This window comes from Protopterus annectens, chromosome 4.part0 (assembly GCF_019279795.1).
Source record: "Protopterus annectens isolate FY-2018-M chromosome 4.part0, PAN1.0, whole genome shotgun sequence".
Taxonomy (NCBI): domain Eukaryota; kingdom Metazoa; phylum Chordata; order Ceratodontiformes; family Protopteridae; genus Protopterus; species Protopterus annectens.
Genome location: NC_056733.1, coordinates 1,267,904,918 through 1,267,932,218, shown reverse-complemented (window position 1 = coordinate 1,267,932,218; position 27,301 = coordinate 1,267,904,918). Strand labels below are relative to the sequence as shown.

Below are 27,301 nucleotides of genomic sequence, written 5' to 3'. Positions count from 1 at the left end.
GGATCAACTGGTAAACACCCCCACCAGAGGGAACAACATATTGCACCTGGTCATCACCAACATGGGTGACCGGTGTTCCACACCGTAGGTCATCCCCTCTCTGGTTAGATCAGACCATAGACTAATCACTCTGGGTATCTACATTCCGCCCCCCACCCCCAATCAAGAAAACCAACATGAAAAACTTTTCAAAAGCAAACTTCACATTACTTAAGACCGAGGTGGAAAGGTTCACAGCCCCCATGCTAAAGGACAATGCTGTCCAAGTTGCTGAAACCTTTACAAAGGCACTCTGAGCATCTGCAGGAATGTATGGATCGTGCTATCCAAGTAAAACCAAGACTCGCTCCTCCAAAAAAAGGAAACCAGTCTGGTGGACCCCTGCCATAAATAAGCTATACAACAGAAGGAGGAAACTAGTACAGAAAAAGAGTAAAATCCCAAGAAGGAAAGACATCCCTGATAAGTATCGGCAAGAAACTATGATCTCTCATTAAATCATCAAAGGCTAGTTTCGAAAGAAAAATTGCCAATGACTCCAAAGATAACCACAAAGCGTTCTTAGCTATGTCAAGAACCCAAGTGGAAATTCTCAGATCTGCTCTGAGTTAGTGCAAAATGGCACAAAATACACTGAACCGACTGATATTGCCAACATTCTGGCAGACAGGTTTAGTACAAACTTTACCCCCTAAAGGGCCCATAACCATACCAGAAGAATGTAGGGCCCCGTCAATCACCGACACACATGTTAAAACAGCCCTATACAAAGCCAAAAACACAGCTTCAGTGGGACTAGACGGTGTCCCAGGCTGTGTCTTACAAGAGCTCCAAAATGAACTAACCTCTCACCTAAACACACTGTTCAAACTCAGCCTCTCTACAGGCTACGTACCCACAGAGTGGTGCACAGCAACAGTTATCCCGCTCCACAAAGGTGGAGCCACAACAGACCCCGGGAACTATCACCCTATAAGCCTGACTAGCCTGGTCTGTAAGGCTGTGGAACTCATCATCATCATGGAACTCATTAACAGAGACATTGAGAACCTCCAAACCTTGGACCCTACCCAGTTTTGCTTTAAGGGCAGATCATGCCTTCTAAACCTGGTGGACTTCTTTGAAATGGTTACCAGGGCATTAGGCGAGGGAAAGGAGGTCCACACAGCCTACCTAGACCTCGCAAAGGCTTTCAACACCATTCCCCATTCTAGTATTATAGACAAGCTCACCAGCTTGAACATAAACCCCTACGTCACGAGATGGGTTGCCAGCTGGCTCATGGATAGAACCCACATGGTGATAGTTGCAGGCTCTACATCCGACTCTAAACCGGTTACAAGTGGCATCCCACAGGGCTCAGTCCTAGGACTCCTACCGTTCAGTATATACTTCTCAGAGGCACAGCCAAGCATAGGAGGACTATGGCTGACCAAGTTTGCAGACGGCTGCAAACTATGGGCCATAATTGATTCTTCGGCTGATACAGACACCCTCCAGATGGGTCTCACTGAGACGGATACCTGGTGTCAAAATCATGGCTTCAAGCTAATTGCCAAAAAGTGGATAGTCATCCCCTTTGAAAAAAAAACAAAGTATCTGCGAACTACCACATGGGTGGTAGTCCCCTAAATACAGAAAATGTAGTAAGGGATCTGGGGACCCAAATAGATAGTAATCTCTCCTTTGATAATCATATTGCCAAGGTACAAGAGGTTATTGTGCCTCTCTATTCATCACTCATTAGACCCATCATAGAATACAATGCCCCATTTGGGATGTACCTTACAAGACACCTGCAACAGCTGGAAAGACCACAAAAGTACCTCACCAAGAGGATTACTGGCCTCAAACAGATGCCCTATGCAGCCCGACTCAAACTCCAGCTGTACTCTGTTGCATACCGCTTACTCAGAGGTGATCTCTGCCTGACATACAAGGTCATGTCCAACCCAGAATTGATGGACATGCTTCATCTAAAAAAAAAAAAAAAAATCCCGGAGAGCCACACGCTCTAGAGATATAAACCTCACCACAGTGATAAATAGGACATGCTGGAGAGTTAGATTCATATCCCAGAGACTACCCCATGCTTTGGAACAGGATTCCAGTATACATCAGGCAGAGCCCCTCACTAACACTCTTCAAGAGAAACCTTGATGGGTGGATGGGAAACAGAAAATTTACCCCGAGGATCCCTGCAGTGGCTGTGCTGGACAGTGGCGCAGGGAACTAATCTAAGGGGGTGGCGAAAGCCAACACATTCTGGCTAGGCTTATAAATGCCCTTGGGCAGATAGCCTAGTACTTACCTATGAAAAGATCTCCCGCTAACAGAAGTAAAACAATTAAGAAGGCATGGAGTAGTGTGTTAGAGGATATGATGTACTTTTAACTGGGAGACTATTACAAGAAGGCTGTGACAGACAGGGCCGGCCTTTGGTCAAATGGTGCCCTAGGCAAAAGGGCTCCGCAGCACCCCCTCACACCACTTGGTGCCCCCATCGTGGTCTACCTACACCATCCAGATTACTGAAAAAGTGCCCCTGCTAGAATGGCACCCTAGGCGGCCACCTAGTTGGCCTATGCCTAAGGCCGGCTATGGTGACAGATATAAAGAAAGGAGGATTGGTGTGGCAGTTACTGTATAAGTGAATTTGCATATTTATGTGCTCATTGAGCCATTGCTTGTGTTAAAACTTTAGTACCGAAACTGTTTGTTTCCTTTGGGAGATTTGATGGTTAAAAATGGGTGTGTATGTGTTCACCCCCCCCCCCATTTCATATGTACTTTGCCCAAAGTTGTTTTTTTTTAATTTATCCAAGTCTTTTGAGTTTCTAATACCGTAACAGGAATGGGCACAATTCCTAAATCAAAGTATGTTTAAAGTTTGTGAAATTAGTATTTTCAATCTTTCATTTTGGCCAAAGTGCTTCTCACAGTACCCACAAAGTGCCCAGAATTACCTCCTCCTGCATTTCATATGGAGTTACATGTAGAAGTAGCATATCTAAATAAGATTGTATATGAGCTCTATTGCTGTTACAACTGTTGGAACTGACCGAATATCCTCCTTCCACATGGCTCTCATTTCTGCCTGCAAATCTTATTTTATAACTTTGTGTGCATCTGTACATAAGACACTGTAATCACTGGGTGTAGCAATTTCAGTGATCAATGCTGCTTTCTTCTTCTTTTCGTGGACTACTATATCTAGTTTTCTCACGTCTATTTTTTTGAACTGTTAGCAATGGGTGATCCCATGTGATATCAACTTAACCATTTTCTACAAAGCTTTGTTGCTCATGTTTCCAATACTTCTCAGCTAATTCAATATTGTAATGTTTGCACAATCCCTATTGGAACAGTCATGCCACATTACTATGCCTTTCAGTATACAGGGCCTCTGCTATTAGTGTATCACACCCAGCAACAAGATGTACAACTGTCTCCAGTTCTGTTGTACCGAACCTGCATTTTTGTCTGTTTCTCTCATATGCTCGATGGACTCTGTAATTCAGTGTGTACATAATTTAAATTTACCTCTCCTTAATCTTTCCTGCATCGGATCCTGTTCGATATGAGGCTGTTCCAGGAGTTTCCTGTACTTGCTATTATGGCTTTTCCACATTTCTTGCTTTCTTGCCTCACCCTTCTCCTTACATTTTTTGGCACATTCAGTTGCTGCCTGATTTTTTTTTTTTTTTTTTTTTTGTCTACTTCTGGTTTGGTTTCCATTCCCGCTTGACACCGATATGCTTCTACTAAACTAAGCAAGGAAGTAAGCCATCTTAGACTTGTTCTCTTCATGTTCCAAGCCAAGATATTTATCAGTCTTATGAGTGTATGTATGTATAATCAATTTTGAGGAGGCCTATGTCTTCAGATGAAGTTTGCTTATGAAGTAAACGAAAGTGCTAACCATAATTTCTGCTGGCTTGGCGTGTTTCTTTGGTTTTTTGTTTTTTATCAGTTTGTTTTTCTTTGGAATATATAAACTTGGTATACACTGATTTATATATATTATCTAATAAGCATGAAGCATTTTTCTTGTTTTCCTGTCCAACTGTTCCAGTACCTTTTGGGACCAGTTAATCACCCCAAAACTGTAAATTAGAACAGGAGGAACACTTTGGTCTATAGCGTTTTCCTTGTTCCTAGATGTCTGGGCTGTTTTCAGTATTAATTTTAGTCTTCTAAAATATTCCTTACCAAGGTTTGTTTGCATTTATTCATGTTTTGTCAGTTCTTCATCAGTTTCAAAATATCCGTACACTCCCTCCAGCTCAAGTTCTTTTATATCGCATTCCAGGCTGATAATTTCTTTGTACTGCACCTTTCCTCTTTAAATTTATTTATTTCACATTTGTTGACCGGGTTGGTCCATCTGGGATGACGCCCTTTTTCAGTGGAGACCTGAGGAGAAAAGCTCCATAGTTCAAACATAAGCAAGTACAAAAGTATGAAACATAAATACCGTCTTGAGAGTCCACAATACATGATACTGTTTAGAGGGTATATACAATGTTAGCTAACTACATATATTGTAATAGTTAATAAGGAATATACAGTATAGAGAAAAAATAATACAGAAATTAAATAGAAGCAGTGAATAGAGGTTAAAGTGTAGAAGTGAGTTTTAGACATTCTACTGCTGAGGAGATTGGCACCAGTACAGAGTGTTGGGGTAGAATGTTGGGAAAGATTTAGCATTGATGAAGGATGAGAGAGTTAGGATGGAGGTTGGGTTGGATACTTGTAGGAGAAAAGAAGTGATTAGCTGGTCTGGAGAGATGGGTTAGTCGGGGCTGTTTACAGAGGCATAGTTTATTTTTGCTGAAGTGATTTTTCACAGCCTTTCTGAATAGTAGTTTGGATCTAGTGTTTCTGATGTCGAGTGGGAGTTCATTCCAGTTTTTGGCGGGGTAATGGCTATACCGTTGTTTTCCTCTGAGCTTCAGTTTTGTTATGAACAGGAGGTGTTGGTCAGAGCTCCGGAATGTTCTAGCTGGGGTGCAGGATAAGATGATGGATGATATGGTGGGGCAAAAGGTGGGCTGGAATAGGATAGAATGGATTATTTGGAGCTGGGAGAGATTTAGGTTATGTGGGAATTTTAACCATTTCAGTTTTTGTAGTGCTAGACAGTGATGAAAGGAGGATGGTAGTTATAGGTGTATTCAAGTTTGAATATGAGAGGTCTGCAGGTTGGTGAGAATCTGAGAGCCATATATAGGTGTTGGTAGAAGGTAGGCATGTGATAGAGCAATTTTAGCTTGAGTAGAGAGAATTTTTATTTCTATAAAGAAGACTTTTGGTGTACTAAATAACATTAAAAAAACATGTTGGTCAGATTTTTAGCTGGTCATCAATGATGACCCCAAGTAGTTTAGTGTGGTCTTTTACTAAGATAGGTGTGTTATGGGAGGTGATGGAGAAGTTTGGTTTCAAGTGGGTCATTGTTTGTTTTAGGTAGAAAGAGGTAGGAGTTTGGTCTTTTTTGGATTTAAGATTATATGGTTATGGCTGAGACCGTTCTCAATAGACAAGAAGGATTCCTGTGTTTTAGTATGGAGTTTGGGAAGCGTCAGCAATGGTGCTGATTGTGGAGTCATCGGCATATTGCCTTGGAGATGAGTGTGGGGTGGAGATCTGATTAGTAAAAATATTGAAAAGTAGTGGTCCTAAAATTTATCCTTAGGGTACTCCCCATCAGTTCTGAGGAGATGGCTGAATCCCATTTGACTGGGAACGGTTGCTAAGATAGCTAGTGAACCAGGAAATAGTGGCAGGGAATAGGTTTAATTGGGAGAGTTTCTCTAAGAGTAATGGATAGTGGACAGTATCAAATGGTTTTGATAGGTCAAGAAGGAGATGAGGCTAGTTTATTCTGGTCTCTAGCTTGAGAAATAGTGTTTTATGAAGGAGATGAGAGCTGTAGAGGTGCTATGGCCAGGGCGAAAGCCATGTTGGATGGGAGTAATTCTCTTGAGTAAGGCACTGAAGAATTTTTGTGTACACATTTTTCCAAGATCTTAGATAGAATTGCTATGGGCCTATAGTTAGTTCGGTGGAGTTACCACCCTTATGGATATGAAGAGTGTAGAACTTCCAGATGACTGGGACTGTAGATTCAGTTATGGATCTTTTGATGAGAATAGAGATGGGTAAGGCTAAGGAGTTAGCAGCTAGTTAGAGAAAGAGTGGAGGGAGACCATCTATGGAGGGAGAGCAAGGTTTGAGCTTAAGGAGCAGCGATTTTATGTATGAAGTGGATACAGTTTGTAGGCTGAATGTAGGAGAGGGGTTAAGGTGAGTAGGAGGGGTGGTGAGTGGGGTGGTGTTGGGAGTGATTAATAAGTTTGTGGATGGACTCAGTGAAGTACAAGTTAAAGTTAGTAGCAGTTTTGAGACGAGTGAGTGTGGGGCTTGGGTGGGGGGGTGGATGGGTTTCCTGGATGTAGGATATGATTAATTGTATGCCAGAATTTCTTGTGGTGGCTTAGGTGTGTTTTTTGGGGGGTTTGTGTAGTAGTTCGTCTTTATTTGCTTGCTTAGCCAGGTTACGAAGTTGTCTATATTGTTGTAGGTGAATGGACAGTTTGGATTTGGTCCAGAGTTTCCAGTTTCTGTCTCTCTGTGCCATTAGTGAACGAGTGGAGGGAGTAAGCCAGGATGACAGTGGATTTTATTCTGACCTTACATAAAGGGGCCAGGGAGTTTAGAATGTTGAGGAATGTGTTATGAAATTCCATGACTGCTTCATCAAGGAGTAATTGTTTGAGAAAGGTCCAGTCAATAAGAGAGAGTTGACTGTTCGGTTCATTTGGGTCAAAGTTTTTTATCTTGCGACCAGTTTTAGTTATATGGGGTTTGAGTGTATGTGTGGAGTAAAGCTGAGGACTTTGGTAGGAGAGTGGTCACTAAGGGTGTCGGGAAGGGTTTCAGGGAAGTGATATTTGTGGGGATGAGATACCAGGATCCAGTCAAGTATGGCTGAGTGGGGAGTGGATTTGGTGGAATAGGTAAGAGTTATGTTACTAGTTGGAAAAACAATGTACGTTAATGGAGGTAGAGGGGGATATAGTTGTGAGTGTGGACCGGTTGATGTTGACATTTCCCATGATTATAGTCTCATTGTGGAGGTCTGAGGAGAGAGTGGAAAGTAATTGTTACTTTTGCACATTTATCAAGACAAAATTACATTCTTATCATTTGAGAAAGTTTTGACTACTTCCAGTTGTACTTTCAGCTCCACGTCTGAACTGTACAGTTTTTAAATCATCCACAAAAATAAGTTGAGAAGTCTTTACACATTTTTTCTGGGAGCTAAATTATAACCATGACCTTATCTGTTAAGTAGACAGTTTAATGGGTTAATGGAAGACAAAAAAGCAACAATAGACAGTCACCATGGAATATCCCCCTTTTGAATTTTTATCTCTGGGATGATAATTTGTCCTTTATCATGGCTTAGCTGCAGAGTGGTTTGCCACTGTTTCCTGGTGGCTGTCTTGTACATCTATCAGCACATGGGATGCTGTCAGGTGCTTTTTTGTAATCTATCCATGCCATACTTAGATTCATAGGTTCATACTAGGCTATCTGCCCGAGGGCATTTATAAGCCTAGCCCATCGTATTGTGGCTTACGCCACCCCTTTAGTATGGGGAACTATACCCATTATTTTGCTGTGCCTCTGTCGAGCAGTGACACTGAGGTAATTCCTGGGGTATATCTGCGATCTCCCATCCATTGGTCAAGATTTCTCTTGAACAAGGCCAGCGAGGTGCTCTGCCTCACATGTACCGGGATTTTGTTCCACAGCATAGGGAGTCTTTGGGTGATGAATCTATCCCTCCAGCACATCCTATTAATAGCCGTGTCGAGGTTTAAGTCTCCCGCCCTTGTGGCTCTGATGGATCTAGATTTTTTGAGGTGAAGCATATTCATCAAATCTGGGTTTGACATGGCCTTGTATGTTAGGCAAAGGTCACCTCTGAGCAAGCGGTGCGACTGAATAGAGCTGGAGTTCTTTCAGTCGGGCAGCATAGGACAGATTTTTGAGACCCTTTATCCTTTTGGTGAGGAACTTTGTGGCCTCTCCAGCTGCTGCAAGTGTCGGGTCAGATACATTCGAATGGGGCATTGTACTCAATCATTGGTCTGATGAGTGATGAGTAAAGGAGACTATGACCTCCCTTGATCTAGATGAGAATCCCTTCATGATAAGGTGGGCAATGTAGAAGGACTTCCTAACTACTTTAGCTACATGGGTGTCGAATGACAGACTACTATCAACCTGGGTCCCCAGGTCCCTGATAACTTCTTCTGTGCTCAGTGGATTGCCACCTATTTGGTAGCTAGGTAACCTTGTTTTTCCCGAAGGGTATGACTATGCATTTTTGGCATTTAACTTTAGGCCGTGGCTCTGGCACCAGTTATCCATTTCTGTGAGACCCTTCTGAAGGATATCTGTGTCAGATGTGTTTTCTACTATGGCCCAGTTTGCAGTCATCTGCAAACTTTGTCAGCCATAACCCTCCTGTGTTTGCTTGTACTGAAAAGTAGATGCCAAACAAGAGTGGGCCCAGGACTGAGCCCTGTGGGACACCACTTGTGACAGGCTTTGAGTCTGACATGGCGCCAGCAACTCTGACCCTGTGGGTTCTGTCACTCAGCCAGTTTGCAACCCATCTTGTGATGTATGGGTTAACATTTAAGCTGATGAGTTTTTCAATGATACCCGAGTGGGGTATTGTATCAAGGCCTTAGCCAGATCGAGGTAGGCTGTATGGACTGCCTTTCCCTCATCAATGGCTTTGGTGACTGTTTCAAAAAGTCAACCAAGTTTAAAAGGCATGATCTGCCTTTGACAAAGCCAAACTGGGTTGGATCCAAAGTCTGCAAATTCCTATGTCTTTATTTATGAGGTCCATTATGATCCTCTCCATGGCTTTGCAGATAAGGCTTGTCAAGCTAATGGGCCGGTAATTTCCAGGGTCTGTGGAGGCACCGCCTTTGTGAAGTGGGACCACAGTTGCAGTGCGCCACCCCTGGGTACGTATCCAGAGGTAAGACTTTGATTAAACAGCTGTCGTAGCTGTGGGTTTAATTCCTCATTGAGTTCGTGGAGCACACAGCCGGGGACACCATCGGGTCCCATGGATGCTGTGTTTTTGCTTTGGAGAGAGCAGTTCTCACTTGGGCTGGTGATGTTTGGGGGCTGCACTCATTTGGTATAGATATCTTTCCTTTTGGGAGTTTGCACTGAACCTGTCAGCCAGTATGTTGGCAATGTCTGTAGGATCAGTAATCTTCACATCATTTTGAACTAGTTCTGAGCATATCTGGGAGTTTCCTCCTAGGTTTCTAACATAGCTAAAGAAGGCCTTATGATTGTCTTTTGAGTCTTTAGCTATTTTTCTCTCAAATTTGCTTTGGATGATTTTATGAGAGCTCTTAGTTTTTACTTATAGTGAGCAAGGGTGTCTTACCAGTTAAGGGTTTTGCTCTATATTGGAGTAGCTTCCTCCTTTGTCTGGAGAGTTTGTTTATGGCTGGGGTCCACCAGACTGGACGCTTGCCTTTGGTACAAAGAGTCTTTGTTTTGCTTGGGATTGCCTTATCCATGCAGTCCAGCAGGTGCTGGTAGAAGGCGCTTGTAAGTGATTCAGCGGCTTGAGTATTGTTTTCCGCCGGCTCGGGGCCTGAAAGGAGACCACACTAGTCTTTAGAAGTGTGAAGTCGGCTTTTGAGAAGTTCTTTACTGTGGTCTTTTTTATTTCAGGTGGGGTGGGATGAGGACCTCCAGCGAGATTAGTTTGTGATCTGATCTCACCAGTGAGGGGTATACTTCGGTGTTGAACATTGTGCTCCCATGTTCGTGATGATGAGATCAAGTATGTTATCCCTCTTGTGGGGATGGTGACTAGTTGTTCCATGGCATTTGAGTTTATGAATTCCAGGAACTTTTGGGCTAGGGTGTTTGGGCTTGAGTAGTGTTCCCAGTCTATATTAGGGTAATTGAAGTCACCTAGTATGATGGTGTTTGGTGATACATTTATCCCTCTAGTGTTTTCAGGAAGGCCATGTGAGTTTCCAGAGTTTGTGAGGGTGGCCTGTAACATGCTACAATTTGCAGAGCAGTCTTGCCTATGGTTAATTGCACCTGGATGGTCTCCGATGCATCGTGCGTTGCCACCAGTCTTGAGGTGTGGGTGTCCTTGATGAATATGGATACCCCCCCTCCTTTCTTGGTATTGTCCGGATTTTGGGGCCGGAACGCATGATATGAGGTAAAACCTGATAGCGCTGGGGTGCTCTCAGGAGCCTTGAACCAGGTTTCTGTCACAGCACAGACATCGATGTTCTCCATACTGAGAAGGGCTTTTTACAATTCTCCATTGTGACCATTTCTTTTTTACCCTTTGGTTCCATTGCCAGTTTTCTTCTAAATGATTATAAACTCTGTCGGTATGAATTCCATTGTATAGTTTACACATTGTCAGAAGGCAAGCTATTTGTCTGTAGTTTTTAGGATAGCTTGCATGTTCACTCCTAAGGAGGAGTTTTTCCTTTTAACCAGGTCGGTGTTTGTTCAGGGTGTGCATATAACTAGTTCTTACTCTGGGCTAAGTCGTCGTGTAAAGATGTTAACTCTTTTAGCCAGAAGTTAGATATTCCATCTGGGCCTGGGGTTTTCCAATTAGGAGCTTTTTTAACTTTTGTGGCTGTTGCTGCATCCTGTTTCATATCCTGTACATTTTAACTTATTATGGTTTGTTTTACTTCTACCCATTCATTAATCTTTATTATGTTGTAGAAAGTCTTCATAGACACATTTCAGAGAAATATCCATTTCTTCTTTTTTAGTTGTATTTTTATTTCTTTTCTTTCCTAATTCCTTATAAAACTTTTGAGTCATCTATGAATTGCTTACCTTGCACTTTTCCTTTATGTGTATCTGCATATCTTCTATAATTTTTTTCTGCCTTTTTTTATTACTGTGCAGCTAAATTATGTCACACAAATTCCTGTTAAAACAAATGAACACAGTAAATAAGACTATCAGACTTCTACCATTTTGGGTGTTATTGACTTCCTGTAGTACTTTTCTTTCATTGATCTCAATTTGTCTATCCTTCTCTATTAAATCAAGCAACTTTTTCTAAACTGAGGGCACTTTTTGTTCTCCATTTCCTACGGGCATATTACAGAAAGTTCCATAACACCTTCCTGTGTCATATTCTCTTCAGCTCCATCCTGCGTTAAGGGTTCAGACACAAAGGTAGTAAAATTAATTTGGGCAGGTTGGCACTGGAGGATTCTGAGTAGAAGTGGTGTACCTGGTACAAGTTGAAGTTTGACAGTTCCTAATAATGATTTCTAGCCCTGCAATGCTGATCAGTCTTGTATTGTGAATGTCTAAAATGTTATTGCTGTTTAGAGGAGATTGTTTCCCAGTTCTCTCATGCTTCTCTAGATTGTCAATTTACTGACCCACTTGGTAGGTAATTTTGGTCCCTGGTCTTGGCATTGGACTAGTAACACAGTGTGGGAAAACTACAATTTTTTTTTGTGACAGTGGTGAATTTGTTAGTTTTTTTTTTTCTTGTTATTAGGTTTTTTTAGACAGTATCCATGATCTGCATACCTGTCAACCTGGAAACATCAAAAATCTGGACAAGGGCCAAGAAAAATAGGTACAAATCTGTATGCTGATTAACATAAAACTTGCATACATAATTATGTACCCCCCCACCCACACACACCCCCACTCTGCTGGAATTGTGGGGTACCAACTTTTAAATGCAAATTGAAGACTAGACAAAATATTAAACACAAAATATAACCAGCATTTCTCTTGTGTCCCTACAGAACCCCCCCCCCCCAGGTGTTTGGCTGAAAAGGGTTGGATGAACAGCCCATCTACGTAGTTTAAGAAACTACAAATAAATAACACTGACATGTCAAGAGCAGCTGTTATGAACCAAGATGGTACCACTGTCATAGCATTACCAAAATTACTAAGCCCATGACATGATAAAAGTACATACCAACAGGAAGAACACATCTCTCCAGTACAAACTACACATGTCTACATTTATTCAGTACACTTCAAGAAAAATACATTTTTATATCAACAGTAGTCAGTCACTACCTCTGGGGAAAAAAAGTTATGTTGACAAAGCAGGATGCAGGGAAGCATCTGTAGAGAAAAGGAGCTGTTGTGAATACACTACTTACTGGATTTGTGCGTACTGTGACACACAGAAGAATAATTTAAAAAAAAAATAAAGCAAGGTGCACATGCACACAACCATTAAAATATACACAGGTAATATATACTGTGCATAAATCAGTAATAAATGGAAGGCTACCAAATAGTCGTCTAACAACTAAAATTAGTTTCACTTCTGTCTGTTTTTGCATATACAAAGCTCACATCACGTTATAGGTTCATAGGTTCATACTAGGCTATCTGCCCAAGGGCATTTATAAGCCTAGCCCATAGTTATGTGGCTTTCGCCACCCCTTTAGTTTGAATAAAAACTATGCCTATCATTTTGCTGTGCCTCTGTCAAGCAGTGACACTGAAGTAATCCCTGGGGTATATCTGCGATCTCCCATCCATTGGTCAAGATTCCTCTTGAACAAGGCCAGAGAGGTGCTCTGCCTCACATGTACCGGGATTTTGTTCCACAGCATAGGGAGTCTCTGGGTGATGAATCTGTCCCTCCAGCACGTTCTATTTATAACGGTGTCAAGGTTTAAGTCTCCCGCCCTTGTGGTTCTGAGGGATCTAGATTTTTTGAGGTGAAGCATATTCATCAAATCTGGGTTTGACATGGCCTTATATGTCAGGCACAGGTCACCTCTGAGCAAGCGGTATGAGACTGAATAGAGCTGGAGTTCTTTCAGTCGGGCAGCATAACACATATTTTTGAGACCCTTTATCCTTTTGGTGAGGAACTTTTGGGGCCTTTCAAGCTGCAGCAGGTGTCTGGTCAGATACATTCGAACGGGCATTGTACTCAATCATAGGTCTAATGAGTGATGAGTACAGGGGACGATGACCTCCCTTGATCTAGATGTGAATCCCTTCATGATCAGGTGGGCGATATAGAAGGTTTTCCTAACTACTTTAGCAACATGAGTGTCAAACGAAAGGCTACTGTCAACCTGGGTCCCCAGATCCCTGATGACTTTTTCTGTGCTCAGTGGATTGCCACCTATATGGTAGCTAGGGGTAACCTTGTTTTTCCCGAAGGGTATGACTATGCATTTTTTGGCGTCTAACTTCAGGCCATGGCTCTGGCACCAGTTATCCATTTCTGTGAGGCCCTTCTGGTGGATATCTGTGTCAGATGTGTTTTCGACTATGGCGCCCAGTTTGCAGTCATCTGCAAACTTTGTCAGTCATAACCCTCCTGTGTTTGCTTGTAGTTCAGAAAAGTAGATGCCGAACGAGTGGACCCAGGACTGAGCCCTGTGGGACACCACTTGTGACAGGCTTTGAGTCTGACATGGCTCCAGCAACTCTGACCCTGTGGGTTCTGTCACTTAGCCAGTTTGCAACCCATCTTGTGATGTATGGGTTTACATTCAAGCTGATGAGTTTTTCGATGATACCTGAGTGGGGTATTGTGTCGAAGGCCTTTGCCAGGTCGAGGTAGGCTGTATGGACTGCCTTTCCCTCATCAATGGCCTTGGTGACTGTCTCGAAAAAGTCAACCAAGTTTAAGAGGCAGGATCTGCCTTTGACAAAGCCAAACTGGGTTGGATCCAAAGTCTGCAAGTTCCCTATGTCTTTATTTATGAGTTCCATTATGATCCTCTCCATGGCTTTGCAGATAAAGCTTGTCAAGCTAATGGGGCGGTAATTTCCAGGGTCTGTGGAGGCACCGCCCTTATGAAGTGGGACCACAGTCGCCGCGCCACTCCTTGGGTAATATCCTGAGGTGAGGCTAAGATTAAACGGCTGTCCTAACTGTGGGTTTAATTCCTCGTTGAGTTCGTGAAGCACACAGCCGGGAACACCATCCGGTCCCATGGATGCTGTGTTTTTTGCCTTAGTGAGGGCAGTTCTCACCTGGGCGTTGGAGATGTTTGCGCCGCTACAATCCTCTGGAATAGATATCTCTCCTTTTGGGGAGAAGTTTGCACTGAACCTGTCAGCCAGTATGTTGGCAATGTGTGTAGATTCAGTAATTTTCACATCATTTTGAACTAATTCTGAGCATATCTGGGAGTTTCCTCCTAGGTTTCTAACATAGCTAAAGAAGGCCTTATGATTGTCTTTGGAGTCCTTGGTGATTTTTCTCTCAAAATTTGCCTTGGATGATTTTATGAGAGCTCTTAGTTTTTTACTTATAATGATCAAAGGTGTCTTGCCTTTCAAGGATTTTGCTCTATCTTGTAGTAGCTTCCTCCTTTTGTTGTAGAGCTTGTTTATGGCTGGGGTCCACCAGACTGGACGCTTGCCTTTGGTACAGAGAGTCTTAGTTTTGTTTGGGATTGCCTGATCCATGCAGTCCTGTAGGTGCTGGTAGAAGGCATTTGTAAGTGATTCAGCGGTTTGAGTAATGTTTACCACTGGCTCAGGGGCCTTAAAGGAGACCACACTAGTTTTTAGAAGTGTGAAATCGGCTTTTGAGAAGTTTTTCACTGTGGTCTTTTTGTTTCAGGTGGGGCGGTTGAGGACCTCCAGCGAGATTAGTTTATGATCTGATCTCACCAGTGAGGGGTATACTTCCGATGTTGAACATTTTGATCCCATGTTCGTGATGATGAGATCAAGTATGTTTTCTCCTCTTGTGGGGATGGTGACTAGTTGTTCCATGGCATTTGAGTTTATGAACTCCAGGAATCTTTGGGTTAGAGTGTTCGGGCTTGAGTAGTGTTCCCAGTCTATATTAGGGTAGTTGAAGTCACCTAGTATGATGGTGTTTGGAGATACATTTATCCCCTCCAATGTTTTCAGGAAGGCCATGTGAGGTTCCTGAGTTTGAGAGGGTGGCCTGTAACATGCTACAAATTGCAGAGCAGTCTTGCCTATGGTTAATTGCACCTGGATGGTCTCCGATGCATCGTGCATTGCCACCAACCTTGAGGTGTGGGTGTCCTTTATGAATATGGACACCCCCCCTCCTTTCTTGGTGTTGTCCGGATTTTGCGGCCGGAACGCATGATATGAGGTGAAACCTGTTAGTGCTGGGGTGCTCTCATAAGTTTTTATGTGCTGATAAACTAACACACTTAGCCGGAATAAAAGAGAGAGGAAAAAATGTAAGCGTAAATTCATGGCGGGGGACTGCTGGTTAAGCAACATCCATTGTTCACCCAGTAGGTATGGAAATGGACAGGCTGGGCAAATCATCCAGTCTTTATCTGACAGTTTGGCGGGCTTAACAAGACCACCTGCGTAGTTAGCCTAATACTAATTTAACTATCAAGAAATCGGTCGGCATTTATTCTGCAAAGCAATGTTCTTATCATGCAAATTACACTGCCTTCTTTATGCCATATGTAATGAATGCTGGTACATTTTAATTTTCATTTTTATCCCAGGATCCCTAGCTGTGCACGAGTAATCCTTTGAATCAAAACTCAACAGAACTAGGAGCATATCTGTGTAGACACAGAATTTCCCTATAGTAAAGTTCAGCTGTGCATCAGTACCTTTGGGCTGACCAGTGAAAATTGATTAAAAAGTGATCCAACATCCCTCTTAGTAATGTATAGACAGTGACATGACTGAGACTGTTGGACGTTTGACAACTGTAGCCAGCTAACTAAAGGTATATAGATACCTTGGTTTGATTGTTCCCAGCTTCCAGAGGCTCATTATTAGAACTGTCTTCTTGGTTTAAAATAGATAAATTAACAGATTGCTTTCCGTCATCTCATCTGAACAACATTCGCTAGACGTTTGAAAACAAGTGTAACAGTGGTAACTAAATTAACTGACCCACATAAAGCATTCTGAAGTTAACAGATAACGAATGTAAAAGAAATCTTTTGTATATTTTTAACTCTGTAAAGACCGGTCAGGCCACGTAAACTCAGGAGTCGGGACCGTGGTTTAGAAATGGCTAATTATAATCAGGCTAACTAATTTTAACGAACAAAACTCAGGAGAAGTGTGCAGATGCAGCAGAATCTTTTGTGTTTTTTTTTTTTTTTATTTTACATACCTGGAAGAGGTTAGGTTGAGCCGCCGAAGCAAGTACATTTTCTATCCCTTCTGATTCCTGCAAGCACAAATAACTTAACTTAAATTGTGTAAAGTTCACATGGCAGTCTAGCTCCACTGGCGACTTGAACTATTAATTCAAATCCACCACAAGACATGTACAAAATATCATATAGATTAATGGATTTTGTGCCAAGTGGATTTTAGCATTTTGACCATAAGCCCAGAGATACCTAGATTTATTTAATCCATACCACAACAATAATGGTGAAACTGCGAGCTCCTAGACAGGGTAATTGTTTGCTCAATGTACTAATAAAAAATATTCTTGTATGGCAGCTTTTTATCTCTTAGAAAATTCCTCCACTGTAGCACAGATCACAACCACACACTTTGTACAGGATCCTTTGACAAAGTAAACGGTAATCCGTGTTCAGGTTACAGGCAGTTACCGAGCTGAAACACAGACATTTTCAAACAAGGTGTTTTTTCTTGGGGAAACCTGCACTTCAGTTATTGCTGGTCTGTTTCTCCTTTATATGCGAGTGGCAAGTTTCAACTATCTTTGTTAAATTAGCTTACGTTATGTGTTCTACTATAAATAAGTGATGCATTTTTGCTACCATCTGTTAGACATTTAAGGAAAGGAAAATCTGTAGCTTGTTTTGCGTCAAACTGACAGACCAGTAGAATTTGATAAAGTGCAATTAACTTTTACAGACTGTACTCTGAAGAAAACTGTTTACAACTCTATTGTTTGTTCTGGCAGCTAGGACTATTTTTATTTGAGACTTGATTGGTGAGAGGCTCACTGATTACTGAGGTTGGTGCTCAGAAAGGACTCAGTTTAGTGTTTTGTAGTAATATCACGTAGCATTTCCTTTCAGTGTTGTGAGTGAGAGTTCTGGGGTTTATCAAGTATGCAGGTCCGCAATCTAAAACCAGAACTGTCAGAGTCTCCAACAGGCAATCTGCCTTAAAAAGCTTCTGATGTCTTCGCGCATGTCACCCCTGCGCATTAATGACGTTGTGTGAAATGCTGGCAATGTGTGATGACATCAGCCATAATTTTAAAACTTGAAAATAAAAGTTAAAAAAATCGGGAATTAAAGGGGCCACTCGGAAATTCGGCACCCCATTTTTTGCCCTTAAAACCAGTAAATACCAAATTTGGTATAGTTGAGAGGTTTGATGATCTGTCCTATTTAAAAAATGTTACTAATGAGAGTACTGATGCAAAGTTTTTACAGGATGGCGTATACGGAGTTATTGAATTAAATGAAGCAATGTGTGTGGTGTGTGGCTCCTCAAAAGGAAACTCGGATTACCTTGTCATGCTTGAATTTCACATGGATGTTTACTTCAGGGCACTGCTGCATTTGTCTGTGTGGCAGCACAGCTGTATGCTTTTACTTTGCTTAATTTCTTGTTATGCCATTCACAATAGTTCACTGGCTTAGAGTTCATGGCTGGCTAATGCCCTGATGGAGACTGGGGAGGGGATTTCAGCTTGGGTGGAAAAATGAGCAAGTGCAGGCATACGTGTGCCATGGTAGAATGTGTACAGACTACCTTGATAACACTGCATGCTTTGTGCAGGGATGGGGGATAAGTACACAGTAGACTCCCCTCCACACACAGTTTAAGCCTAGTAAAGTACCGTCTAGCTATTAATGCGTCTTCTCTTGATGGTTTGCCCTTCTTCTACGGATGGAAAGTGACCGCATTTGAGTGTGGCAGGTAACTGATAGTAAGGCACCTAATATGCAGAACGTTTATGTAAATGTGCATTGTGTAAAATTGCCTTGATTAGCTGCTGTAGGCTTTGTTGAACACAACTGTGCATTCATTTGCATGGAGAAACCAGTTGGCTTTGGATGACTGTCCTAAAGTTGGTGAATAAGCATGGGTTTGAATCTGTATTGTTTAGCTCGACTATGTCTTATCAACAATATGCTTGATAAAGGGTGCCTGTATGAGAGAGGTGTAATAGCAGAGAAAGGAAGTATGTCTTTTCTTCTCTCTATTGTGCGACCTCAGAGTTGATTAGCAGTGGGAGTGAGGGATGCACAGACGAGTACAGTGCTGCTTACCTTTTTGCAATGTTCTCCAAAGGGTTTTTGGAGCATGCATGTTTTAATGACAGGATTTTGTTTATGATCACAGTGTCTATAATCGGTGCAGCAATGTTTTGCAACATTGAGTGTGTGTTATGTGGGGATATAGCCTGCAGGCTAATGAACTGTCTAAAGTGTTTTTTATGTTGTGTGTTACAAAAATTTTAAAGAGATTGGTTTGAATGTATATGTTCTGGAGGAGGATCCCATTTTAAGTTTGAGGATCAAGCAAAAATTTATAAATAGGTGGAATGTGTTGTCTCTGAGATTGTAAGTATCCCTGAGCATTTCCTGTACTGAGATACGGTGCTCTTAGTTGATATAATCAAATAGCAGATGTATTGTCAGATGCAAGGGCTCCCCACAGTGCAAAAAAATATATAATAAATAAAACGGTGTAAAAGTTCACAATTCATCATAATTGTAGTAGGGTATTAGGGCTCTTCCATATCTCATCTGTTCTTTTCTATAAGGAGACCTCATAGAGATTACACTACATATCTTTTTTTTTTGTTAGTTTCTGGATATGGTAGTGATGCTGATGAATTTCATTCATGTGCTTCTGTGAACTGTGTGTGACTGCAGGTATGCTTAAAGGAATAGAAGTCTCATTATGCTTAAAGGAATAGAAGTCTCATTATGTAGAGAAGACTATGTTAAATGACAGAACATGTAAATAAAACAATGTAGTACATCTAGTAGTTTAGCTTCTTGTCTGCCTTGTATGTGTTTTCTTGAACACTCATTAAGAGTCTGTTATCTGCTGAATTAGGTCAATTTCATTGTGGCAGGGTATTGAGATCATGGCCAATATTCAGAAACAGATATAGCAGTTTGGTGCTGACTTTTTTTCTGGGCTTGCTAGGCAAACACTGAATCAGAGTAATGTTTTATAAAGATGGATCCCCAAAAAAAGCCAACCTGGATATTTTTAAGGTGAGAATTTTGAGATATGTTACTTAGTGCATCCTTCGTGCATGGTTTGCCATTTGCCCGAGTAGACTGAAGTATGGCCCTGTTGGATTATGTGGGAAATGGCGAAGTAAATGTGTACTGAAAGTTGTAGCTGTGCAGAGCAGCTACATTTGTATGTACCTGTTTTGCCTACCGTTGAACAGCTTAACTTCACAGGATGCCAAGACAAATACTTTGCATGATTGCCTTGGGGGCACCTTGGAAACTCTGCAGCCAGCTAGTGCTCATATGCAAGCTGATTTGCAGTGAGCAGTTTGTTTATTTGGGGTATCTTTCACCTTCTCGATACCATAGCACTTGTTTGTGCAGTCTTCATTACTTGAGACCTTAATCATTCTCGTATGCATGATGCATAGAGAACAAATGTGAGTTTGTTTTTTGTATGCCACTGTTTTACACTGTCCGGTGTTGCAGTTTCTTAGGAGAGAGAAACTTTTTGTGTAGGTTTCTTTTCTTTTGAAGGTTATTCTTTTTTTGTAGCAGTTTTCTTTGTATGACTATACTAAAGTAAAGTGGTTTGAGGCAAAGCCCTCATAAAGGAAGTACAGTAGGGCCCTCTTCAAAACATGTTTGCTTGCCAGCTTCAACTGCACCAAAATAATTAATCTGTAAATTTGTGCTTTAGGTGTCCAAACAGTAGATTACTTTTAAAAAAAACATACCGGACTAATTTATTTAAATAGTTGTTGGCCATGTATTCTTGAAGTTGCCTCATCAGGCTTGTAACTAAGCTCCGGCCTCTTCAGGGCAGACCTTGGGTAGTTTTCATACTAGTAGGGTAGTTTTCATACTAGTAGGGGAGTTATGATTGAGGCATCAGTGAACTTCCCTTAGTCTTTTTGATAGGTTTAGTGGGATCTTTTACATCCACCTGAGGTACCAACAACTCGAGCAGATGGGACCTCAGTTTAACATCTCCATGAAGGCCCACCCCACTTATGCTGCACTGCAGTTGCCAGTTTGGAAAATTTAATCCTTACTGCTTGTTGTGGGAATAGAACTCGCAGCATGTCTATTAAGCTACTAGGGGTGCTACATCTTACGGATAGCTGCATGTTATGGCTTATCAGAGCCATGCATGCCTTGTCAATAAGCACCATACAGGAGGGCAAGGCTTGTCCCACAGTGTATTTTAGAGCACCCATCCAATTTTCTAAGCTGTTTGTAAAGGCCTGCATGGAGCCACACTGGTTGATATGCAAGAGTCTATTCCAGATCAAGGGAAGGTGGAGGTGCTGTGTGAATCTATTTCCATTTAGTTTTGTTTGGCAGTTGCAGTAAGCAGTCACCCGTATTTAAATTGTAGAAAAAATATGTATAATATGTAGCAGGCATGAAAAAGGGGAATATGCAAACCGAATGGAGCTGTGGATAGCAGCACCATTTGGTGATGGTGGGGTTGTTGACCAACTGCTTTGCATACTAACTGTCGTGCGTCGTATTCTTTAGATAAAACACTTGTCACAGTCTGCACTGGGTCAGGGCTAGCCATTCAACTGTGCAAAAATTGACTGTAGGTGGTCATGTTGATTAATGTCAAAAGTGGGCATGGGTGCTAGTGATAAGTGATGGGGGGTGCTGGCCTTGTCCAGATACCCATGCTAATAGTGGGAGGAGTCTTTGTACCTCTGGCTAGTTTGTCACCACCATAAAGCCCAGTGGCCTTAGCCCAATAAGCTACTGGCTAGCCATTGTCCAGTTGCTCAGCCTGGGTAGTGCTGAACGAAAACTGGACATAAAACCAGCCATCCTGCTAAAAGTGATCTAAAGATTAATTGATTTGAATATAAATTCACTGACTGGGTGTAGTATCAGGACAGACTGAACAGAATATGAAGACTGTTTGAATCCACATGGGTAGAGCAAAAGGAATATAGGAGGCGAGGCCATTCTGTTCTTCTTCCTGGCAAATGGCTTGAACATTGAAATATACTAGGTAAGCAATAACTGGGATCGTAAGTTGCCTAACCATACACACCTTAAAAGTTCTTGCCACCCTTTTCAAGTACTTACTAGTGCTCGCCTCCTAAACTGAGCAGGACTGTACATGGTAACAGTGATGTAAACTGGTGTCTATCCATCCAGTCCTTGCCGGAGCTGTTTTTTTCATGTAGATGATCAGATAAGTGCACATTTTGCAGTCATCAGCAAACCTAATCAGCCACATTTCATGGCTATTAGTTTGGATGTTGCAAAGTAAATGCCAAACAGGAGAGGACCCTGAACTGATCCCTGATGGCTGGGATCTCATGTTTTGGAACGGATGTTTAACAGTACACTATCTGCCATAGCAGTAGATACCTAAAAAGATCATAACATTTCCTCTGAAGTTAAAGTATAGATCCAGAGTACCAGTAACATTCACCTTGGAAAGAATATATTTTTTTCTGTCTGTAGTCATTGGAATTGACAGTGTACAGTTGCTTAGTAGCAGCTTTTTTTTCCACTTTTGACCTGCGTGGCACTGGAGGGACTGCCTGTTTTTATGCATGTCTCTGCTGCTTTAAATGAAAATGGGCAAGTAGATGGTGGTTACATTTTATTTTCTTTCCAACCCCCTGATGTGCTTTACTTGCATCTAAACCAGGGTTCGCTAACCTAACAGCCAAGAATGCTATATGAAAAGCGGCATACTCAGCCGAGAGCTACAATGTACAAAGTAGTCCAGTGCAGCTAGGATTGTTGTGTAGTATTTGACTCGCTCAGAATTAGATTGGTTTGAGAGCGGTTTGAAGCCGGAGTGTTACAGTTTTGTGGTCTGTTATCTGCTGATGGACAGTTTGATAGAGGGAGAGAGTAATCATTCTATTAGTTGAGTGTGTTGGGGGGGTGTGTCTTCCTTATCCTTTGTATCTAAATATGGGTGGTGGGAAACCATTCACCTTGCAAGCAGAATTAACAGAAAAAAGGTCAACACAGTTTGCAGTGTTTAGTTAGCATAGGAGCCATCAGTCCGTCTCCAGAAGATATCGGAATGTTACAGCAACACAGTATTAACACTGACTGGTTCCAGCATTCACCATTTCTGACTGTTTGTTTTTGTTTTTAGTTGTCCATGATATAGACACTTAAACATTGTAATATTGTAATGCGTCAGGCTGACTGTTTTCTTTGCTGTATGTATACATACGGGCATATTCATAATCTCCTTTTCTTTTTTTAAAGGAAAATGGCAGTTCCACCAGCATATGCTGACCTTGGAAAATCTGCAAGGGATGTATTCACTAAAGGGTATGGTAAGTAGTAATATTATCCTTTTTTTATGATGTGTATTATATGGGTACTTGGAAAGCAGTTTGACCTGACTTGCCTGCATGTTATTTTCTAACTGCAGTGCTGTAGATAGCCAGATACTTTAACTCTTTAACTTAGATCCTGATTAAGAAATGCACTGAAATTAGGATGCACAATGAATACTAGAAAATTGTACACAATGCATTGTTGGAATATCTATTTAAGTACAGTGCACCAAGAAAATGTATAGAATTATTTCAGTCTCAAGCAGTATATTATATTACTGTTTAAGCCTACTAGAAAGGAATAAAATTAGAAATCCTTTGACATCCATGAGTTGGATAAAAGGAGCTATGAGCAAAAAAAATTCTGGATGTAAAATATTCCCTACAAAGATAAAATAGTAACAGTAACATTCACTAAGCAAACCACTGTATAATAGTAGATTGTCATAAGTAAAAGTCACTTTGCCGTCATAGAAAATTAACCTAGTGAGATTTTTTTTTCCTCTCCCTCCGTTGTACATTTTCCGTAGAAGCTTCCAGTTCACATTTCCTGCATAAAATCCATCAAAGCCAAGTTTGAGGTTAAAATAGCTACCCAAGCCATAGACACTCATAATGCATTTTTTAGATACGTTTGTAATCTCAAAGCACAACTCGGCAATGGGCTGAGCTGATTGTGAACAATGTTACCTACACTGAAGCTGAAGATATAGCTAATGTACTGGCCTATTACATTTTAGCTTTTAACTTTACCCCTCTCTCTTATCCAGTGTGTCCCTAAACATATACCTGAAACTGGCTCACCTCCATTTATCACACAAGACCTAGTCCTAAAAATGCCATCAAAAGCTAAAAATAATGCATCAATGTGTCCTGCAAATATACTTGGACACTTCTTAAATAGCGTAAAGCATGATTTAGTCACAGCACTGTTCAGTCTCAGCCTTCATACAGGTTTTGTTTTGTACCAAGCGAATGGAGAGCAGCTACACTCATTCCCATGATAAGGGACGACCTTTCACAGACCTAGGGACATAGGGAACCTCCAAATATGAATTGTTTTAGTTTGATTTGCCAAACTTGGGTTGCCAACTGGTTCACAGGACATAGTGGAGTAATGCACCCCCCCCCCCCGGGTTCTGTGCTGGGACCTATCCTGCACACAGAGGGGGTTGTCTAGATCTAGGGATGTATTGTTCCCAATTATTCAGCCCTCATTAGGGCAGTCATTGAATATTCTGTCCCCATGCAACAAGTGGAACACCCTGTCTAGGGATCTAAACCTCTTCTGCAACCTCAACAGAATGGTTTGGAGGGACAGGTATATCCTCCCAGAGGATACTGCTGCTGTCTAGCATACTCCCCATCCGCGTAAAACAGAGTTTATCCCTGTCCATGTTCAGGCACAGTTTAGATCTGTGGATGGGAAACAGAACATTTACCCCAGAACTGTAACCTGTACTAATGGATAGAGGGAGCCGCCTAAATGCTTTATTCATGTATACGTCCCCCTCAAATTATGTATGGTATGATCCCTGTTATCCTTATTAGGGGTATTGTATAACTGACCTTGGCCATCCCATGGTCAATCTTTAAATGACACATCCCATGGTCAATCTTTAAATGACAAATGGGATAGGTTATTTTGATAACAAAAAGAGAAATTGACTAGGCTTAAAGTTTTCTGCAAGGGCAGTTTTACTTACCTCATGCAGACAGTTGTGGTTTGGGCACAGTTGGGAGGAGGTGTGTTTTTGTTTTTTTTCCTGCCTCAGTGGCTATAGACCTTCCAGTTTGACAGGAGGTTTCGAAATGTTGTGGTTTTGTAAAGTTGACTACATTTTTAGATGAGCAGCAAAGTAATTCTGTTTATAGAGTCCTTAAGTGTTCATGTTGGTTTATGAATTCCTAAATGTTGTACATCAACATGCATTAGTTAATATCAAGGTAACTGAGATCAATAAAAGGGAAATTTAGTACTAAAGTAACAGGCCAAATAACCTTGTATTATAGCAAATATTTCATAGGAGGAAAGGACTTGCATACTTTTGTATGAGAGATGATATACAAATAAACAGCAAGTTTGACCACAAATTAGTTGTGGGTTTGAGTGAGGACTGAATTGTTTAGGCTTAAGAGGAATAAGTTTGAGAATGTCACGCTTTAAAAAGAAAATTGAAACAAGTGTCCTTGGTATGTACACTTGCCCAGGATCTTAGCCAAGGGCGCCAAAGAATCCTCACTGTACAGTGAGAAAGGGTGGAATATTTTGAGGAGAGATTGAGAAGTTGTTCTGATCAGCAGTAGTCTCTTTCACAAGTCTATCATTATATGGAGCATAGAATCGTTTCTTTACCCATACATTGAAATATGATAGTGTCTTTTAAGAGTGAACTCTGTTGTCAGCAAGTCAGTGCCATACTTGTTTGTTTCTGACACAAGGATGTAGTTAACACCTTTAAAAGGAGGAGGGCTACCTTAGTCATTCTGTTGGCTTTCAAAAAGAAAACTGTGTTGTAGTGGTGTTGGTACTGGTGACTGGCAGTGTGTGTGTGTGTGTGTGTGTGTGTGTGTGTGTGTGTGTGTGTGTGTGTGTTTTTACGTTGAACCAGTTTGTATTCTATAGTTAGTGATATACTGCAGTTCAGTGTTTTTTGTGCTTTTGTTTTCACTTTTTTAAATATATTCTATTTATTGTGATTTGCCTGACTGAGCAGAAGCTCATTTTCAACCGAGGCCCTGGGAGAAAAGCTACAAGTACTCAACCTAAAGTACAATGAATGGCAAGCATATATGAATTGTATACAACTGTTGAAACGTAAGCAAGTTTACAGTTGCATTGTTACAGAGATAGTATAACTAACAAAGTGGATCATAAAGAAAATATGGAAGTAAGGAAAGTAGGTATAATGTAAGAGTACAAGTGGGAGAGGTGAAAAAAGGAAAGCGGAATAAGGAAGATGTGAATGCTTGAGTAGGAAGGTTGGAAATGAAAAGTGTTATCAAGGTATGGAAAAGGGTGAAAAAGAGGATCACGGAAATGTGAATGCATGCAGAAAGAGAACCAAAAGTGAAGAGTGATTGTGTATATAGCATAGTGATGGATAACCTGTTTTGTGGAACCCATCCTTTGGAGAGCTGTTAAACTAAGACCCCCCCATCTGCATGAGCTGATGGCAGCTCTGATGAATGTGAAAGGTAGCTTGGTACTTATTGTAGTGCCACATCTGGTCTCTACTGAAGAGACCACTAGCCTTGTGGGACTAACATGGTCAACAAAAGCGGAAGAGTAAAGGTGTTTTTTGTAGGCAAGACATGGTGAGAGTGGGAGAAGGTAATTGAAGCTAAACATGTCTCTGATTTATGGAGAAACCCAGTATGACTGGTTTCCTTTCCAAGATCTAGGAGGATAGCATGCCATACATGTACATATATGTACAGAAAGAGTTAACATAATGAATGTGTGACATGTCTGTTTATCAGATTTTGACTTTGGGATCTAGGTTATTTGGTGGGCATACCTATTAATAGTAACTGAGTGAGGAACATTTTATTTGGTTTGTAAGAAAGATCCGTGTTTTCTATTATATTTTTGATTCTGGCCAATTAACGTTTAATGGTGTGCAGTATGATGAGTGTTTAGGGAAATGGCAACATATATTCTGCATGTCTGAGTTTTTACAGGTGGGCTGTGGAGTAAAGAATGGTTGGTAGAGCTAGTGTTTGTGCCGTTAATAATTGACATGGTTCAGTTAGACTATGGATTTGCTGAGCAAGACTAGTTTTTTGAGATAACATAGTATGTTTATTGAAATGTAATTTGTGGTCTTTGATGACTCTGGAGATATTTGGTGTGGATGATTTGTTCTTTTTGATCTTGTGAATTGAGAGGTAATGGAAGCGTTACATGAACCAAATGTAATTTAGTTTAGTGTTTGCATTAAGGAGGAACTGCAAGTCTGCAAGCCATTGTTCAATCTCGTGAAAGGTTAATTAGGGCACTGTGTTGCAGTTCGTTGTGGAAACTAGCTGAACAGAAAGATTGAATCCTCTGCATACTGAACTAAACAATTGGCATAGGGAATTTTTGTTCATATCAGTTATGGACATAGTATTGCTGTCTGTAGCAGTAGTTATGGTTATAGGTAAAAAGTCAGACTGTGCCATTTACTGTTTTGGATCAATTTTTTATAGGTAGCTTTTTACCTGTGTTAAGGTATTAATACTAGAATCCATAAGTGATATTTTTCTTGTTTACTCAACTTTCCTTTCTCTGATAATTCGGCCATTTCTATGTAATTGGCTGTCTATACTAAGGTCCATTCTGGCTCATCTTTGTAGGAGTGTGTGCATTATAATACCAGAGGCCTTGGAGATGTTTTTACATGTAGAAGCCTTGCTATGTCTCATATTTTTTATGGTGATTTAGTATTGGAGGCTGGTAAGGAGTGTTAGTACGTTAACCTGGACAAAAGCTATGTTGAGTTGAAAGTGAGCATTTGAGTTTGTAAGTAGAAAGTGAGGATTTTGTTTTTTGGAAGCACTTCAAGTATTTGAAAAGACGGGGGAGGAGAGTGTGACTGACAGTGGTCCATAAGTTGGTTTGCATGGCCTCCTTGTTTCCAGAATTGAGGTATATACATTTCAGTAGTTGCTGTATTGACTTTTTAATATGGATTACTATGGCTATAGTGTGTGCTGTGTGGTCAGAGGATAACTAAAGGTATTTTGAGAGAAAGTGGTCATGGGCTTGAAAGATGCACCTGGTTTTCA

General features: G+C 41.2%; 1 protein-coding gene across 1 annotated transcript in view; it reads left to right on the top strand.

The window, feature by feature from the left end:
- VDAC1 (voltage dependent anion channel 1) overlaps positions 1-27,301 on the top strand; it is a 314,002-nt gene that overhangs the window by 2,726 nt on the left and 283,975 nt on the right. The window contains exon 2 of the mRNA XM_044069161.1: positions 22,455-22,525. Coding sequence (XP_043925096.1) covers positions 22,459-22,525 — 67 coding nt within the window. The 5' untranslated portion in view covers positions 22,455-22,458. The remainder of the gene's footprint in view (positions 1-22,454; positions 22,526-27,301) is intronic.